General features: G+C 39.2%; 1 protein-coding gene across 1 annotated transcript in view; it reads left to right on the top strand.

The window, feature by feature from the left end:
- Window positions 1-18,362, top strand: part of FIGN (fidgetin, microtubule severing factor) — a 100,472-nt gene extending 82,110 nt beyond the window's left edge. Inside the window, exon 2 of the mRNA XM_068408006.1 lies at window positions 15,780-18,362. Coding sequence (XP_068264107.1) covers window positions 15,780-18,028 — 2,249 coding nt within the window. The 3' untranslated portion in view covers window positions 18,029-18,362. The remainder of the gene's footprint in view (window positions 1-15,779) is intronic.
- Window positions 18,363-18,784: the final 422 nt, after the last annotated feature.

Below are 18,784 nucleotides of genomic sequence, written 5' to 3' on the forward strand. Positions count from 1 at the left end.
GGATGCCCCCAACCCTGGCAGTGTTCAAGGCCAGGTTGAATGGGGCTTTGAGCAACCTGGTCTAAGTGGAAGGTGTCCCTGCCTGTGGCAAGGGGGTTTGGAACTAGATGATCTTTAAGGTCCCTTCCAACCCAAACCATTCTATGGTTCTAAGTCTGTGTGTTTAAACCAATCTGAAGCGTGGGGAATATTGTCTGCCATAATACAAAGGATTCCAGTTCTCTTGGACAAATGTTCTCATCTGCTGCAACTCATCTATTATGTAGCTTTTGTAAATGTATCATAATAGAACAGTAGCCTTGGCAGTCCACAGAGGTGGTTTGTGTGCAGTTATTCAGACAAGTGGTTGCTTCTGTTTGGTACAATTAAGTTTATTTTTGATTTCGGGGGGAGGGGAGAAGTTGCTTTTTTAAAAAAGCCAACAAATGAACAATGCAGAATGCCAAATGAAACAATTTTATATGGTATTTCATCCAAGCCACTCTCTACTCCACAAAAAAAATCTCAATAAAATTGCCATAAACAAGAGAACAGAGAAATCTGAGGTGTTCTGTACTCAGAGGCACCCTACAGATTGTTTATGGTACCTTTTGCTGAAGGGCAAACTGTGATTGATGCTGGGTCCTGGTTGGGAGAAGTTGGGCTATAATATTGGAATTTCACTGATGGAGAAGAAAATAATGTCTATGCTGCTGTAGCAGGTGCAATAGATTTCACGTGGACTCCAGTTTCTGCTATATGCTGTCTTTTGGTGTGGAGTTGTCCTGAGACGAGCCACTCCAGGGCTCACCTTGGGTTTCAATAAAAGCAAATGTTACCACTAGAGCTGTCTCCTCCTGCTTGGCCGTGCCCCTGCGGAGAGTCCTCACCCTCTGACGCCTGGGAGGCACTGGCTGATGGCAACACCTGAACATCAAGATGGGTCTTAAGGTTCTTCTTGCTGTCCTTTTTTTTAGGATCCTATTGCTCCTTCTCACTGATGCACAGTGTTTTGAGGCAAATTCTAAGTTGAGTTTAACCTACCCTTGTAGCTTCACCCCCTGCTTTTGACTTTGTACACTTCTGCAATCTCTTATGCTAGTCTGTACTCTTGTATATATGACACTCCACCTCAGGATAGCAGCCTGTAAGCAGTGTAAAATTTGGTAGGTCCCAGTTCTTCAATGGAAACTCCTCTAAGAGTTTGATAAATAAGGCTTTTGGAATCAGACTAAGCAGGCCTAGAGATATCAGAAGGAAGAATCTCAATTTCTATTGAAAGTCAGGTGCTGTTTAGGGTCAGCATCTTAGGTGAGGAGAATGGTGTTTTGTAGGTTTGATAAAATACTGATGGATCTGAGGCTGAAAAGTGATTTGACTTTTTCTTTTGTGTGTGTGTGGCAATGCTAGGATACTGAAGGAATACACTGAAGGTTCCCCCCTGCTTTAGTTTTATGTTAGAATTAAGAAAGGATGGTAACCATCGTTTTATAATGATGCCTAAGATATCTCCTGTGGATGTTATTTTCTGTCAACCTTAGTTTTGAACTACTAAAAATATCATAATGTATGGTATTGAAGGACTTATTGATGAGCAACTGATGCTTCAAAGCATCTGCGCTTAGTAAAATCAACAGTACAAAATGCATATTATGTATCTTAGAGCATTGGGTTGTCACTCACAAATGATGTGAAGTTTAATGCATTATTCAGAAGTATAAGAGGAGGCAGTCGAAAGCAGCTGTGGAGTCTCTTATTTTATTTTATGGTCTTTTATGTTATTTTACAGAGAGCAGAAGCTAAGTGTGTGACAAAGATGTAGAGTTTGGAATTGCATGATAGGGTAAGCAGCAGCACTAAAAATGTTGGATCTGAGTACAAATTCAGTTCAGACTTAAGAAACTGGAAGATATTTTGATCTGAAAGCTACAAAAACCCATCTGGGAATGAGTACTGGGTGTGGGGTTGCTTTTATTTTTTTTTCCTTTTTCCACTTTGTAGTGCAAAGAAGCACATAGCAAAAAATCAAATGAAACTGGCTTTAATTTGGTAGTCTCAGTTCTCGTAGTCCTATTGATTCAGAAAGCTGCAAACAAATATGGAAGCTTAGAGACTGCATTTAGGATTACTGAAGTTTGGGGGCTAGGGTATACGAAAGATGTAATGAGAGCACTCATTCAGTAAAGGAACTCTTCTTAACATCTTAACATGGAATTCTGATCGAGAACTCTCAGTTCAGGAGAATTAGTCTTCATCATTTCGTTGGTGGTTTCATTATTGATTACTCATCTTTATGCGCTTCTTTCCAAAGTCTTGGCCGCCGACACAAACCTTCTCCAGCAGAATCTCTAGTAAGCAAAACAATATTTGCATCCCTATGTATTTCTCCTAGTGGAAAGCTAAAAAGTAGTCTTGGTCATTTCTTATTGATAACTTTAAATATTATGTCAGGCCTAAATCAATCTGGTGAGAGAACGGTGGCTATTCCTCAAGTTTCGCTCTGGATATTTAATTAGCTAGAGCTTATACACACAGTTTATTGTCTTTTTTGCCTCTTTCAGCGTTTGTTAGGTACTAGTATTGATATGACTAGTGCAGCGAGTTGTACATCTACTTAAATTGAACTTTCTATTGATGAAAACTTATCTCTTGCTGATGGCTATGTTTTATGAATAATATATGTCACAACATTACATTTTCAGAGCTGTGGTGAACTTTAAGCATTAGGAACTTGGGTTTTTTGGTGCTAAGTAGGTACTAGGAGTTGATGGTATGTGAAACATGTACGAAAACCAGCATTGGGGGGTGTGTGTGTATGCATAAATATATATGTATATTCTACATCCATAAATCTATTTTGAAACCAAGCAGTTTATTTTTTTCTCAAGCATTTTCAGCTGTTACTGTGGAAGGAGAACTGACAAGTGTTTCTTCAAGTATCTCTTTTTATTGGCTATTTTTGTTCATTATGATTTAGCTGGTGACAACAACATTTATTATTTTTATATTAATGACTGGAAATTGTTAAGTGATGGAAGAGCAGTCAAACAAGACTAGGTGGAATTAACTTTATACATGCCTGGTAGATGATAGCCAACTTACAGTACACTGTGCATTCCCCAAATACTCTCTGATTAAGTACCATTTACAGAGCTAATCCAGTCTAGCACAGTCTTTTAAGCAGTTTTAAAATTTGCTTTGGAAATATTATTGAACCCCAAGTATTTTCAAATATATTTTTGGGGTGGGGTGGGGGTGGAGAAGTCTATATTGCAGTAAATCTACCATCACAGCTACCAATTCCTTGATCTTAATTATGACACTACTAAATGTGAAAATCTATTCAGCGCTAGGAACACTTTTCACATTACATTCACGCTAAAGATTGGCTGTTAAGAGCTCATTACTGGTAGTGTTCTAAAGAGTGGTTTATTAAACACTGTTACCTAATAAGCATCTTTGGTAGTGCAAATTGCTGAAAACAGTAATGAGTCTGATTAGACTTCATTTCAATTACGACAGCTTGTCTAGCGAAAAAAAAATCTCTCCTTGATGCTTTGGAATCTGGCTACAAGGCATTAGATGGTTTAAAGGGAAAATGCCACCTCTGTGTTTCCTTTCCACAGTTCGGTAATGAATAGAGAGCTGTCCAAGTAGCCGTCCAATTTAACACATTGAAAACTAGATGGGCAGCATTGGAAGCACAACGCTGTTTGCTTAAAAATTCTACAAAGGCTTTTCAGTTAATATATCTAAATAGGGTCATATTTAGGTTTCCTCTGCTTCCCTTGCATAAGAATATAAAGGCTTAAGAAGAGAGCAAATTAAAATGATTCACTCCTACCTGCTTTGCAGAGGTTACGCATTCCTCTGATTAGTGTAATGCACCTTTCAATTGTTATCTGTAAATCTTTTACAGATCTGTAAGATCTGTAAATCTTTTACTTGCAATCACAGAACTCTCAAAGCTTTCACAGTACTTCATAATTCAACCTGTTTGGTTTTTTTTAACTTCTAAAAAATTTTTACAAATTAAAAATAAAGCTTAATAAATTTGTACTACTGGTATCAAATACTTCATTGAATATTTGTTAGTTTGTGAACTTAATTTTTGATGCTAAGTGTGTTTAACTCTATTAATGTTAAGCTTTCTTTTAAGTCATTCCTGTATGTTACTCTCACATTCTGGATGAAAAGTGTCAACAGAAAAAAGAATCTAAGCTGATAGTTGCTGAGTATTTAGTAAAAGCATAATGTTCCTGTTGATAGTGTATAGCATGTTTAATACTAAATTCATGTGGATGCACTTTCATAATATTATTTAAACAAAACTTGATGGAGAGTTTTGTAACTAAAACCTTGTAATAAATTATGACAGGAGAAATGACAAAAGAGGGACACACATGGGAGATGCGGTGCTGCTGAAGGCTGTAGGTCAGACTGGGGTCTCAGTGCGGCTGAAATCAGACTTCTGTCGAGCCAGTTTACAGCAAAGTTTAGAAAGGTTCACATTCGATAAAGTTTGAAAGCCACCTTATTAGGCATAGGAAATAAACCAGAAACTGGGCAAGTACAGCAAACATCAGAAGTCTCTATCTAGATTTTAATGAAATATTTTTTGTGATGAGTTTTTATTAAACATGTGACACAAAATCCAAATGCTGGTGAACAAAATATCATTTGTGTAATGAACTGCTGAATAATTGTTGCCTAAAAAGAAAATCATAAAGCAAAAAGTGGGGCACATTTATCTCCTTCACAATAAATTGTAAACTTCAATGCTTATTGTGACTTCAAACCAGAGAAGTGACAGGAGAATCAAGCCCATGAACCTCAGGGTCTAGGTGTCTCATATTGACACCAAAATGCTTTTTGGCTCTTTTTGTGACATTACCTTTTTACCTTCTCTTTGAAATTCCTACAGTTAGCTGTGGTATATTGTATATTTTGTGAGAGAAAGGACTTTCATCAGTGTGCATCATCAAACATCAAGTAAAATAATGCAATTTTTTTGTTTTTTAAAACATTGTACAAACACAAGTGCTATTATTCAGCTATACAAATGTAAGCCTGTAGTACACTTTGAGATGCTAATCGGTGGAGCTTGACTTCTGTACCCTGAAGCAAATCTTAAAGCTATTTCATCATTAGGTGACTATATATGCAATAACAGTAGGGACAAATTTACAGGAAAAATAACACAGTTTATTGTTACTTAAGCTATCAACAGTGCTCAGCTAGTTATTGTTATGATCACCACATGGTTTAGATTTTTGTTGTCTCCTGAATGCTGTCTGTAGAAAAGGCTGAATTTGTGTGATAGCTGCATAGGAATGTGACATTTTATCAGTTGGGCTCTATCATTTCTTTCTGTTTTTAAAGCCAGTGCGTTATTCTCTTCTGCCCCTTGAAATGCCTGTGCACCCTCTCCATGACATACTGTGTGTTTCAGGACATGGCTCAACTTTTCCTGTTGCAGGATGAACTTTGGTCTTTTTGAGAAAGGAGAATCAACGTACGACATGAGGAGTTAGGGTTTTTTTCCTTTCCACTCTCTCCAGGAATATGGCAAAAATATCAGCATACACAGAGTTAAATTTCTCAGTTAAGACATTCTCTCTCTAGTGCAAGCGTGTGTGTAAAATGTATAAATGTATATCCATATATATAGAGAGAGATTTCTATATTTGTCTATAGAAATTTCCCTGTTTCTCCTCCCCCCATCCCCCAGATAATTTGCCAAGCTAACTGAACAATCTATATAGTTCCTTTCAAATGCTCGGAAACAAAACAGTAAGTCCCAAACCAAGAGCATGCAAAAAATAGGCTATATTCCATTTCTCAGTAGTTAATTCAGATACATTTTATTGAATGAGCAAGAAAAAATCTTTGGAATTTGTGGATACAATAATTGAAAGGTTTAAGTGGGGAAAAGATTTAGCTCAGCTTAGTGTTTCTAGGATGTCAGTTCTTTGGTTATGCTTCTGCTTTTAATCTTGTTTCTCTGCGTTGGGGGGAGCAGGAAGGAAAGGAAGGGTCAGCTGCTCGCGCAGCCAAGCCCGGGAGGGAGCCGTGTCGAAGCTCTGTTTTCTCTAAGAGCATGATTAGTACAGTTCTGGTGACTTGGCTAAGGTGTTGCCTACCTTGAGGAGGAAATCTCCGGTTCCCTGTGGTAACATCATCCCTTCTTACAATGTCATCTCTCATGCTGAAATCTAGATGTTGTTGTTTGTTGGGGTTTTTTTAATGGAGAGACTAAATAAGTATACTGGTTGATAATACAATCCTTTTACACGGGATATTCTCTTTGGAAAGACAGTGTGCGCCGGTGCTGGCCAATCTGATGCTTATAGTAGAGAGAAATGTGTGTGGTGTGTGTCGGGTACGACAGGGAAATGGGAGAGAGTGGATGAGCTCTGCTAAGAGCTCCCTGCTCTTAATCCCGGGCCACGTCAGGAGCATTCTAAAGCAGTTTATCTTCATACGTCGTCTTGTATATAAGAAACAACACTAAACCCACCAAAACTCATTTCATATGTAGCTTTTTCCACAGCCTTCAGATCAAAGTTATTTTCTTCAGGCTGGACTAAATTATACGCAGGTCCCAGGAGTGAAGGACACTGAATTAATGCACTATGTCACCCAGTCCTGGCTATAGAATATTTTTATCAAAGTGTGAGACGCAACATCTCTTTACTATTTCATTAAAAATTAATGTGCAGATTGCCAAAAAGCAAAATGCATAAATAACATAAACAAATTTTGCAAAAGCTTTGTACACTGTGGAGTCATCTTAAGAAGGATTTTTTCCTTGAATATCAGATTACTTCTATATATACATTTAATCAGTATCAGTTCTCATTTAGCTAATTAGCAGAGGTACTCTAATCTCAGTAAAGCAACTGTTCATACCTTTCCTATGCTGGTAGGTTTTGGCATAAGTGCTTTAAAATGAAAGCAGTGTTCCTGATTACAGGCTGGAGTATTGTGTTACTGGCCCATATAAATTTGCTTTTTCACTCGTTAGTTGAGTGTATTGGGTCAAACCTGACTACAGTTATTTGAAACTTACTGAAGTTGATCTTTACCTTCATATTTGTAAAGCAAATAGGACTGGTTAGATACATCTCTGGAATTAACCTTCTTTTGCTATACATAAAGCTGTGAAATACATACATACATATTTTTTTTAAAGTATGATGACTGAAAAATAAATTAAAAAATATTATGTAGTGGAATTTATACAGGGTGCTGCTGCTGTTAATTGGAGGGAAATATATTTTAAATAACTCTTGCTATGTAACTTGGTTTTGTGTTTTAGAGCAAGGTTATTTTTTAACATTTTAGAACATCATGATATAAAAAAATAATTTGTCGTCACTTAAATCTCTATTGTGCACCCACTTTGTTCAAATAAAGTATGTCCCTTTATGGCAGTTTTAACCCCATTTATCCTCATGCACAAGTGCTCACCTGTTATTTACTCACATAAGAGAAGGTCGATACTGCAGAACAAGGGGAGTGCTCTGTTGTGACATAAAGCATACATATTCATTAGCTCTGCTGTCCCTATGGACACATGTGGTATGTCCTGATGATCTTCATTTGGCAAAAGGAAGTGAGCTTAAGAAGGAAATTGTCTTACTGGATTTAAGATACATTAAAAAAAAAGGTTTTAAACATGCTTTATTTATTGTGAGGAACCAAGGAATAATTCTAAGTGTGAATGAAAAAAATTCCTGTAAAAGGAAACAATTTACTGAATCATGACTAGCAACAGAAATGGAAAGAATAATAGAATCCAATATTTGAAAATTATAATTTTCAGTTTTTTCTTTTTCCTGGAAGAGTTTATGCCAAGATCTGAATGTTCCATATAAGGCTCCCTAGTGCTGAAAATTAATTTCTTTTGCCTCTCACTTACTTGCTAAAAAAAGAGTTCAGGGTTCTGTGTTTCACCTGCTGCAGTTGATTACATGTGAAACACGACAAAGCAGTGAGTGTATTTTGTCTGCGCTGCTTTTAAGGATTTGTGTTATGCTCTTTCAAGGTAAATGTGCCTCAAACTTCACTTCTGGAAGGGGAACCAAGGAAAAGGCTACTCTGCTATTTTGTTACTTAAAAAGAGAGTATGCATTTTGCTGCACTTCTGAAAGTTTCAGTTGGGTTTATTGGAGACTAACACTTCATTGGGAGCAGAATTGTGCTCCAGGTCTATACTATTTTGCATTTGCAAATATGCACAAATATTTGTGCCAAGTGGCCAAACTCCATATTAATTTATTACGTATATTTTATCATTTGGATACTTTAATTCTCAGAATAACTAGAGTTATCCTGCAGTGGTTATATTGGTTCTCATGTTTATATAGGCATAAATTGCGTATTATGTGGTATATTAAATCTTTTAAAAATATATTATAGCTATAAGCATGTTTTCAGTGGACTACAAAAAGTGACTTTTTTTTGTAAGTTATGCTTACTTTTGTTTACAGTTACTGTTCTTCTGAGTATTCTCTCAGAAATTATTATGGTTTTAATCATTTGGCATTTACAAAATATGCTACGTCCTTTAAAGGCATGGTACTGTTCAGAGGTACTTGACAGAAACAGCTTAAAAATGTAAAGCCTGGGAAGAGGAAGCATCATAATAGGTTAAAAGAAAACTCACTGCAATTATTGTCTTTGTTAGTGTGTTTTCTAGTTGGTTTAGAGAAGTGTTATAAGCAAATGAGTACGGTGAGGGAAGATTGACATAGTAAAATATTTTAAAGATAAAGTACAATTATCACAAATATGACCAATTCTCTGTATAGAAGGGTTCTGGCACATGCATGTGTAAATGGTTTTACTTATGGTACGCAATGATAGTGCATCAATGTGATTATGCTACAAGGATGGAGCCCTGAACTGAGAATGTTTTTGTGCTTAAGGACTGTTGCCACAGAGAAACGAATACCTCTGAGGTGGGCAGTGTCCTGGGAGGTCCTGTGTGGTACCTAAGTAGTAGGTGCAGTCCCTATCATCCACACCTGTGGGCTGCTGCTTGCTTGGCCTACGGATCCAACCTGCTTCTGCTGGCAAAATATGATAGTGGCATCTCTGGACCTAGTTTCCCTTTGCTTGCTTGACTACCCTATTTCTCCTTATTTCTGTTTCTTAAGGCCTTTGAAGCCAATGGATCCACTAAAGGCTGTTTACCCAGAAATGTCTCTGTGGCTATCAAAGATGCTGCTTTTTGTAAATGGCAGGGAGCGGGCTTGGAGGTTGAGAACTCATTTGCTGTAAACGTACTGCAATTTGCTGTTGTGAGGTGTGAAAGTGTGATTTAAAAGGAATGATCATTTGACAGTATTTAAATTAGATAATTGGGATATATTAGTTTGAGATTCCACATCTGGAATTTCATTTTTAACCGGTCTAGGCTATCCTAAAATATGTTGCGTTTTTCTTACTGCTTTTATCTTTAAGTGCTGTTGACATATATGTGATCCTCAATATTACTTGTGATTTAAGTGTTTTGTTTTAAAGATTGAAACGTTTTCACTAGCCCTGCTAGGTAGGAATCATATTGTAAACACCCTGCCGACAGCTTGCTCCCACTGATACGCGTGGCATGCGTGGGCTATATGTAATAAGAGGAAGAACAGACCCCTACCAAGAAAATGCTGAGAGCACTTTCCAGGCCTGTTTTCATGAGTTTGTGGCTGCCACTTACTGAAAAAATCTTCCAAAGTTGGGCCTATACGGCTGGGCAGCTCAGCTGGAGGCTCTTCTTCCCACCGAATCCTTTGACGTCAAAGGAGTTCCTCATGGACTGGAGCAGAGGTCTTCACTGAGTAATTAGAAAATAAATGTGGGAATAATTTTCTTTCCTTTTTTTTTTCCCTGCAAAACATAATTAGCTCAATCCACTCTTCAAAATCCCTCCCGTTTCCAATTAAGAGAGATCAGTTGCACTATCTTCAAACAGCTGAAATTATGCTTATTAATAAAAAATGGAGTGCAAAAGAAATGTTTTATCTTGAATTGATTTTTATTGTTATGGGACATATGACAGTATGCAGTCTTACAAAATATTATCAGATTTAGTGCAAACCCAGGGAGTTAGTTGTGTGTCCTACATCTCAAACAGCAGTTACGGCATGACTCATTTTTTTCAGCTCTGTCCCATGCTTAAGAAGGATTTTAAAACATGGATTTAGGGCCTGATCCTCACCTTCAGCTCTCACTGAAGTATGAGGTTTGAGGAGTTCTGGCACATTTCCAGTGAAGTGCCTATTTAAGTCAATAGCTGTTTTGGCAGAGCTGAATTCTGCATGTCCACAAAAAGTAATCCCTTGGCTAGAATCATTATGGTCCATTGTGTAAATACTCAGTGTCTTGAATAATTGGAGACAGGGCTGAAAGTAACAGTTCAGTGGGTAGAGGCAGCTTTTGGAGTCGTCGGCTGAATGTGTAAGCAAGTCAAAGTGATGGAGTTCACAACCACTTGCAAGTCTAGAGGGAAGACGGTTAGTGGTACTCAGAGCTGTGGTTTTGGAGTTGTTTCCTACCTTGTAACAGTGTGCTCCTACAAGTCTGTTATGGACAGTTATCAGAAGCATCTCATTTACTTGTTCACCCCTGGTACAGCCTACCCCTTTTCAGCAGCGCATTAAGCAGTTGCTCAGATCATATTTAACCACATGCCTGAAGTTAAGAATCTGCTTGAGCTACTGATGTTTCCAAAAGAACCTGCAGACCTACGCTAGATAGGACCTAAGGCACTGCAGGGATGAACAGGGCAGGAATAGAGAGACCACAACAGAAGAAGAATTATTCTCAGGTATGTCGGAGGAATGGTTGGAGGCCCCTGAACTAAACTGAAACTTTGGTAGCTGGCTGGGAAGGTTGATGTGCTGCCCTGTTTCTAGTTCGTCATGCACAGATGCTGCGTGTGACTTAGGTTTTGTTCCCCAGCATCTCTGGAAGTGCAACGCAACCTCTGCCGGTATCTTCAGAAAACCACAGTTGCATATGATTTAATTTTAGCTTGATTATTTTATTAGAGTTATGAATAGATGAGAGGTTTACTGAAGTCCCAGTATCCCTTGTCTAAAGCAGATCATTGCTAACCAAGTTGGTTAGTTGGAAGGTGATTGTCGTCATTTGGACTTGTCTGTGGGACACCATAAATCCTTTGCTGTGTTTTTACCCAGTATGGTCCTAGCTAGTATTTCTGGACTTTTCCATGCCTGTTTTCAACAGAAACCCTTCTATTTAAACTGAAAGGAAAGGGTATTTAGTTATTTTTATCTTCTGTAACAGATATAATCCTGTAAGGGGCTGAGCAGTTTGACCTGATACTGAGGGCACCAGCGGAGAAGGGTTCTTTGTATGCAGAAATTCACTCGAGCTCCCAGCAGTATTGGGCCCCACTAGACATCCAGGATGTGTAGAACGTTGCTTGTTCCTTTTTGCATTCAGATTACAACGTTATTTTTTCCTAGCTCTGGCATTCTTTCTTTTTTTTGTTGTTTTGTTTATTGTAATTTGTAAATCTGAATGTGTAAGTGGATTTCTGGCATATGGAATTATTGTATGTGAAACTGATGAAGTATTATATATTAGATTTTACATTTTCAAACTAAGTGCACAAAATTAGAGGGAAAAAATTGTCAAACACTTGGTTCAAAGCAATTGAATAATGAAATTGTTGACTATAATTACTTTATGTGTAATCCAGATAGGTCCAACTGGAAGAATTATGGAGGAGTGACGTATAGCAGGGCTGTCAGGACAAGGAAAAATAGATACTGCTAAAAAAGCCAACACTGCCTCTCCTATATAATGTATTAAATTTATCTTAAAAACAATTCCCTGATAAGTGCATACCTGTACTTAAAGAACAGAATCCTTTTCTTTTGCCTTTTACAGCCCGTACCAGCAGAGTTTACACAGTTCAGAAATGTCAATAGGTCAGAGGATTCCTAAGTTAGGAAAGATTTTTTTTAAAAAATACATGCAGCCTTGCATTGCTTCTGGATTCTCAGTAAGTTATTAAGCAAATACACTGTCTGCAGGACCATGGTTTATGTCAGAGTTTAAATTACACAAAAAAATAAAAGCAACCCCTAAATATGCCCTTATTTACCCGATTTTAGAAGTTTATATATCAGCATTTGGATTCCTAACAAAAGAAATGCAGGAAGGTGTATCAGCTCAAGCAAAAAGCAACTAAAAATGCAATTTAAAATATGGAGAGGAAGTGGCTGCAAACATTAAGCAATTGGGAGGGGGAAGTATCTGCATAATTAAAAGAAACTACATCTTCTGTTTTTTTCTCCCAAATCAGACATTTGACTTTTGTCAAACAATTATTGAACTATTAACAAATGGAGTCAAACCTAGCAGAAGTTTGCTGATTTTTTTCATTAATATCAAATTGAGGAAATGGCTATTTGTGCCCCCCAGTCCAGACCATTCCAGTGGACACTATGTAAATACAGATTTCTTCACTGCATACTAATGCAAAAAATATGCTTATGGTTAACTATTAACCTGTGCTTCCAAATAACACTAATGATTGCAATGTGCTGGAATAAATGCTCATGTTTCATGGGATGAGAACAGTCCTGTTCTCTTAAGCTTATCTAATCAAAGCCCAAACCTGCCTTTACAGCCTTTGTTAAATGCATTGGTATTTAATATGCATCAATAAATAAACTTTCGATTATTGTGCAGTGAGCATATCCAAAGATAGCATGACAATGTGAAACTACTGGTCTATCTAGCAATTATTCCAAATAAAGAATGGTGATGATGTGATTTTCCCCTCTCCTCTTATAATGGATAATTCAGATTTTCTGACATTCTTTTGCAGCCTCATAATAAGGAAAATGAATTAATCTAGACAAATAAAATTCAAAGAATAGAATTTTTACACCATCTAAGTATATCTTCCCACTGTGACTAGAAAGAGAATTATTTTATTTTGAAAGCGCATAATCCATTCTAAATAAAAAAGACCAATTGATGAAATTTTTAAAGTATTTGTGAAAGGTATTTTGTAAAGCTTGCTGGGTGGGTAGCGTATGATATATGTTGTCGTGCTCTGACCTAGTGCATTCTTTTATCTCTTTCAATCTAATAGTTTTTCTTTTACAAGCTATTAAAGACAATGTGCCAGAAGCATGTTCATTAACTACAGTACAAGTACGAGCCCAGCCAGGTTCTCTGCTCCATCCATGCCTATTTTACATTCTTTTTCAAAAGATTCACTGCTGCTTTAGTGCATTCCTTGTGAAGAGTCTTTCTCATGGCATCCCTTCATTAATATCTAGTGAAGCATCAATCTCCTCCACTTCTTCATCATCTCTGTAACAGAAGCTTTCAGTGTTTTAGTAACCTTATAAGCCCAATATCACAGAACATGGATAGGTTTTGTTGTTTGGTTAGTTGGCTTTTTTTTTTTTAATAGGTGTAATGAACTTATATATCTGTTAGGCAGTTCTATGTTACCGGAACATTAATATTCTTTCCTTTCAAAAAAGCTTGAAGTAAATCCCATGACACTAGAAGAATTTTAGATGCTGATTACTTGCAATTGGCTCTTGGTGATTTGCTCTTCAGATTTCCCACTGAATTTAACAAAAGTATGATTTCTGAATAGCTTCTGATAGTTTCTCATTAAAACTACATTTTTTTCATATGAGCATGATTTCTATAATTTCACCCAATTTCATGATATATTTACCCCCTCTGAAAGGCAGTGGTTGAAACATCAGAAACAATTAGCAAAAAATATTAACGCTAAATGAAAGAAATAAATCTGCCAAAAACTCAGTCTCGAAGCTGCATTTGTCAAAAGCACTTCTCTGAATTAACTTTTGTAGGATAACTGTATAATTGTTAACAGACATTTTTCTCGAGTTGTCAAAGTGTTTGAAAAATGAGAGAGAAAGAGAATGCTCAGGAGAAAAATATCCACAAGTAATCAATGGCATTCTCCTGCGGACTGAGATTTGCAGTACTTGTACTAATAAAATGGAAGGCTCAATTAGAGGTACTTTGCAGTTTTCAGGCTAAAATTAAATGATTTGGTGGTTTGCAAATACATGAATCCAAAAATAAAAATGAAGAATCCAAATGCAAATGAGTGCAACTGCAATGAAATGTAATTGCAAATGAATCTGTTGCTTTATTCATTTATTGTGTAATTACTGCAATCCTTCCCACCTTGTTTTCAGTATTTCTTAATCATTAAGTCAGAAGCATGACAGCAGTGCCAGCCCTGGCATGATTCTCTTTGACTAAAACCTTGTAAATTAACACAATTAGCACAGCATCATCCTGCTAATTAACTTCCAGTGTCTGGTGCAGTGGTTTTGCAAACAAGGAAGCGGAAGTCAGAAGGGAATAAACATGCCATTCTGTTACCAAACTGTGTGCTGTGTTAGGTTTAGCTCAGCGAGGCTAAGCTGGCCATGTCAGATGCCAGAGTCAGGCAACGAAGAGCTAAAGGGGTTGGGGAGAAAAACAGGAGGGGGTAGAAGCTGTCAAAATAGACTGCAGTAATTCAGAGGGGAGCTAGTGCCACAGATGCTTCATTCCGACTAGACCTTCTTCTTATCGGGGAATCTGTGCCAGAGGGCACAAGACAGTTTGCAAAAATCACTTTTGGTAATACGAGAGAGATTAAGGAGGTCTATTTGATACAGCTGTACAAAAATCAGCAATGTATTTGCCATGCATAAGTACAAGTTGGAGGGGGTTATCTCGACACTTGTAAATTGGTTTTACTGCACGCGGTGGATTACGAGGATGGGGGATAATTCACGTCACATTATTTACAAGATTAATTGCTTTAAAATGACATTTGCATTTTTTCCTTTTTCTTTTTTTTTTTTTTAATTGATACTTTTTTTTTGTAGCCAGCTGTGGAAGCCACAGAACTTTTAGGGACTTGGCTTCATTTTCTTTTTCCTTTTCTTCATATTTTTTTCCCTCTTTTTTTTTAACCCTCTTTCTTTGTACCCTGGAGGCTGTGAGGCAGCGCAGGGTGGAAGAGAGAGCAAGCAAGGAGACCGACAGACAAGTCATGCTTTTTTTTTTTCCAGAGCCTCAACAACAGAACTGAGAGGCAGAAAGGAGCCAGTTGTAATTCATACCGAGTTGTAGGCTTTGTGTGATGAAAGCGACGGAGCGCTGCCTGGGAGATTGCTTTGCTGCACTCCACGAAGCAGATTTGAAACTGTCGTGGACCACTTTAGATGAGAGTTGGATTATGGAATGACCTGCTATGTCTGTGTCATATTGTTCTGCGCAGGGTGCATTATACTGTGCTAACTAGGTGTTCAGTACCAAATAAGAGAGGTATCCTAGATGTGATCTGTCAGCTGTGTCTCAGATTTTTATATTGGTTAAAATATAAAACCGAAACAGTGATGAGAGAGGACAGAGCAGTTGGATGCCTTGTATGTTAACAATAAATCTGCACACAGACTATTTAAAATGTACGAAGTCTTATTTAATTACTTTGAGAAATCTGGCGTTACCTATATTTTTTTTAAACCAACAAATATCCCCCTACTGAGTCAACAAAAAATGTGGCTTCACATGTGTGTGCCTACGATAAACCAAGCAGTTTATACTGCTTCACAAGGGCATTGCATTTCCTTTCCTTAAGGATTTGTGGTGTTAAGTACAGTGTTTCAGAGAGCTGAAGAAGTTCACAGACAGTACGTTTGAGAACTCATTTAAAAGCATCTGAAAAAGGCCAAGCTCGCTGTTAACTTTATTTTTTCCTGCTGCCCTAGGCTTGAAGATGCAGTGGACGCCGGAGCATGCCCAGTGGCCAGAACAGCACTTTGATATCACTTCGACCACCCGGTCCCCTGCCCACAAGGTGGAAGCCTACAGGGGGCACCTGCAGCGCACCTACCAGTACGCCTGGGCCAACGACGACATCTCGGCTCTGACCGCCTCCAATCTTCTGAAAAAGTATGCAGAAAAATACTCCGGTATTTTGGAAGGCCCGGCCGAGCGGCCCATTCTCAGCAATTACTCTGATGCTCCCTCAGGGCTGGTGAACGGCCGGAAGAATGAAAGTGAGCCCTGGCAGCCGTCGCTGAACTCTGAGAGCGTGTATCCCATGAACTGCGTCCCAGACGTTATCGCTGCCAGCAAAGCTGGGGTAAGTGCAGCCCTCCCTCCCGCAGACGTCTCAGCCAGCATCGGGAGCTCTCCTGGGGTGGTCAGTAACCTCGCTGAACCCAGTTACTCCAGCAGCACCTGCGGAAGTCACACCGTTCCCAGTCTTCATTCAGGGCTCCCATCTCAGGAATATGCCGCAGGATACAATGGCTCGTACTTGCATACCAGTTACAGTGGCCAGCCGGCACCTGCACTTCCATCCCCTCATCCATCCCCCCTTCATAGCTCGGGACTTTTACAGCCCCCTCCACCGCCGCCACCACCAGCCCTCGTCCCCGGCTACAACGGGACCTCTAACCTCTCCAGTTACAGCTACACTTCCGCCAGTTATCCTCCCCAAACCGCTGTTGGCCCTGGGTACAGCCCTGGGGGTGCACCACCACCCTCAGCATACCTGCCTTCAGGAATCCCTGCTCCAACCCCTCTGCCACCGACCACCGTCCCCAGCTACTCCTACCAGGGCCACGGTCTGACGCCCATCGCACCATCTGCTCTGACAAACAGTTCAGCCAGCTCTCTCAAAAGGAAAGCTTTCTACATGGCAGCGCAAGGAGAAATGGACTCCAGTTATGGAAATTACAGCTATGGCCAACAGAGATCTACACAGAGTCCCATGTATCGAATGCCCGACAACAGCATTTCAAATGCAAACAGGGGGAATGGTTTTGACAGAAGTGCTGAAACATCATCCTTAGCATTTAAGCCAACAAAGCAGCTAATGTCCTCTGAACAGCAAAGGAAATTCAGCAGCCAGTCCAGTAGGGCTCTAACACCCCCATCCTATAGTACTGCTAAAAACTCACTGGGTTCGAGATCGAGTGACTCGTTTGGGAAGTATACCTCCCCAGTAATGAATGAGCACGGTGACGAGCACAGGCAGCTCCTCTCTCACCCAATGCAAGGCCCGGGACTTCGTGCAGCTACCTCATCCAACCACTCTGTGGACGAGCAACTGAAGAATACTGACACACACCTCATTGACCTTGTTACCAATGAGATTATCAACCAAGGACCTCCCGTGGACTGGAGTGACATCGCTGGCCTAGATCTAGTAAAGGCCGTCATTAAGGAGGAGGTTTTATGGCCAGTATTGAGGTCAGATGCATTCAATGGACTGACTGCTCTACCTCGGAGCATCCTTTTATTTGGACCTCGGGGAACAGGCAAAACATTAATGGGCAGATGTATAGCTAGTCAGCTGGGGGCTACATTTTTCAAAATCACCGGCTCTGGCCTTGTCACAAAGTGGTTAGGGGAAGGAGAGAAAATTGTCCATGCCTCCTTCCTTGTGGCAAGGTGTCGCCAGCCCTCGGTTATTTTTGTTAGTGACATTGATATGCTTCTTTCTTCTCAAGTGAGCGAAGAACACAGTCCAGTAAGTCGGATGAGAACAGAGTTCCTTATGCAGCTGGACACTGTACTGACTTCTGCTGAGGACCAAATAGTAGTAATTTGCGCCACGAGTAAACCGGAAGAAATTGATGAATCTCTTCGAAGGTACTTCATGAAACGACTTTTAATCCCACTTCCTGACAGCACAGCGAGGCACCAGATAATAGTACAACTGCTCTCACAGCACAATTACTGTCTCAATGACAAGGAGGTTGCACTGCTTGTCCAGCGCACAGAAGGCTTTTCTGGACTAGATGTGGCTCACTTGTGTCAGGAAGCCGTGGTGGGCCCACTCCATGCCATGCCAGCCACAGACCTTTCAGCCATTATGCCCAGCCAGTTGAGGCCAGTTACATATCAAGACTTTGAAAATGCTTTCTGCAAGATACAGCCTAGCATATCTCAAAAAGAGCTTGATACATATGTTGAATGGAACAAAATGTTTGGTTGCAGTCAGTGATACTACTTAAAAAAAAAAAAAAGTAATGAATGTTGGCACACACAGAACCTGCTACATAAGGTAGAGAACCCTTTTCAATAGTGTTAAAATTGCAAAGGGTACTGGGAAGACTACAATTTACCTTGCCTCTAAAGAGCCAGGGTAGACATGAAGGAAAAGTGCATCAAACAAGAGCTGCTGATCTGAAAAAGCCACACATGACAGAAAGCGCATGTTGATGCTCAGTTCTGTTCAAGCTAGACAATACTCACCAAGGAGCAAGGTGCAAGTGCGTTGATTTCAGAAGGACATGAACCCTGTGTGTTGATTCCATTCTGCTGTTCTTGAGATTTAGTTGCTGTCAAGTGCCTGAAGTGGTGCTTTATTTTTTGTTTGCCTCACAATTACATTGGTGGCATGTGCTAATATAAAAAGCTTTAACTTCAAACATTATTGGACTAAAGAGATGAACGGTTGTGTTGCGACAGAGAACCAGATTTTTGCTATTCTAAGAGCAACAGTATTCCTCAATCCTGTCTGTTCTGTGGTGTTAAACTAAGAACAGGTAAAACAGGGTAATGGTAATCTGGACCTTAATTTCTGCAGTTCATTTCTTTTAATGTTCTGTCTGCAAAAACTCAGGAAAGTGATTGTGATTTGTACAGTACCTCAAAGGAATGTGTTGAAAGCACTATGTACTGCTGAGAGTTATAGGCTAGGCTCAATGTTACTTTATATTAAATATGTATGTTTACCTCAACAATTGGAAAATGGCAA

The sequence above is a fragment of the Nyctibius grandis genome, chromosome 9, assembly GCF_013368605.1.
Source record: "Nyctibius grandis isolate bNycGra1 chromosome 9, bNycGra1.pri, whole genome shotgun sequence".
NCBI lineage: Eukaryota > Metazoa > Chordata > Aves > Nyctibiiformes > Nyctibiidae > Nyctibius > Nyctibius grandis.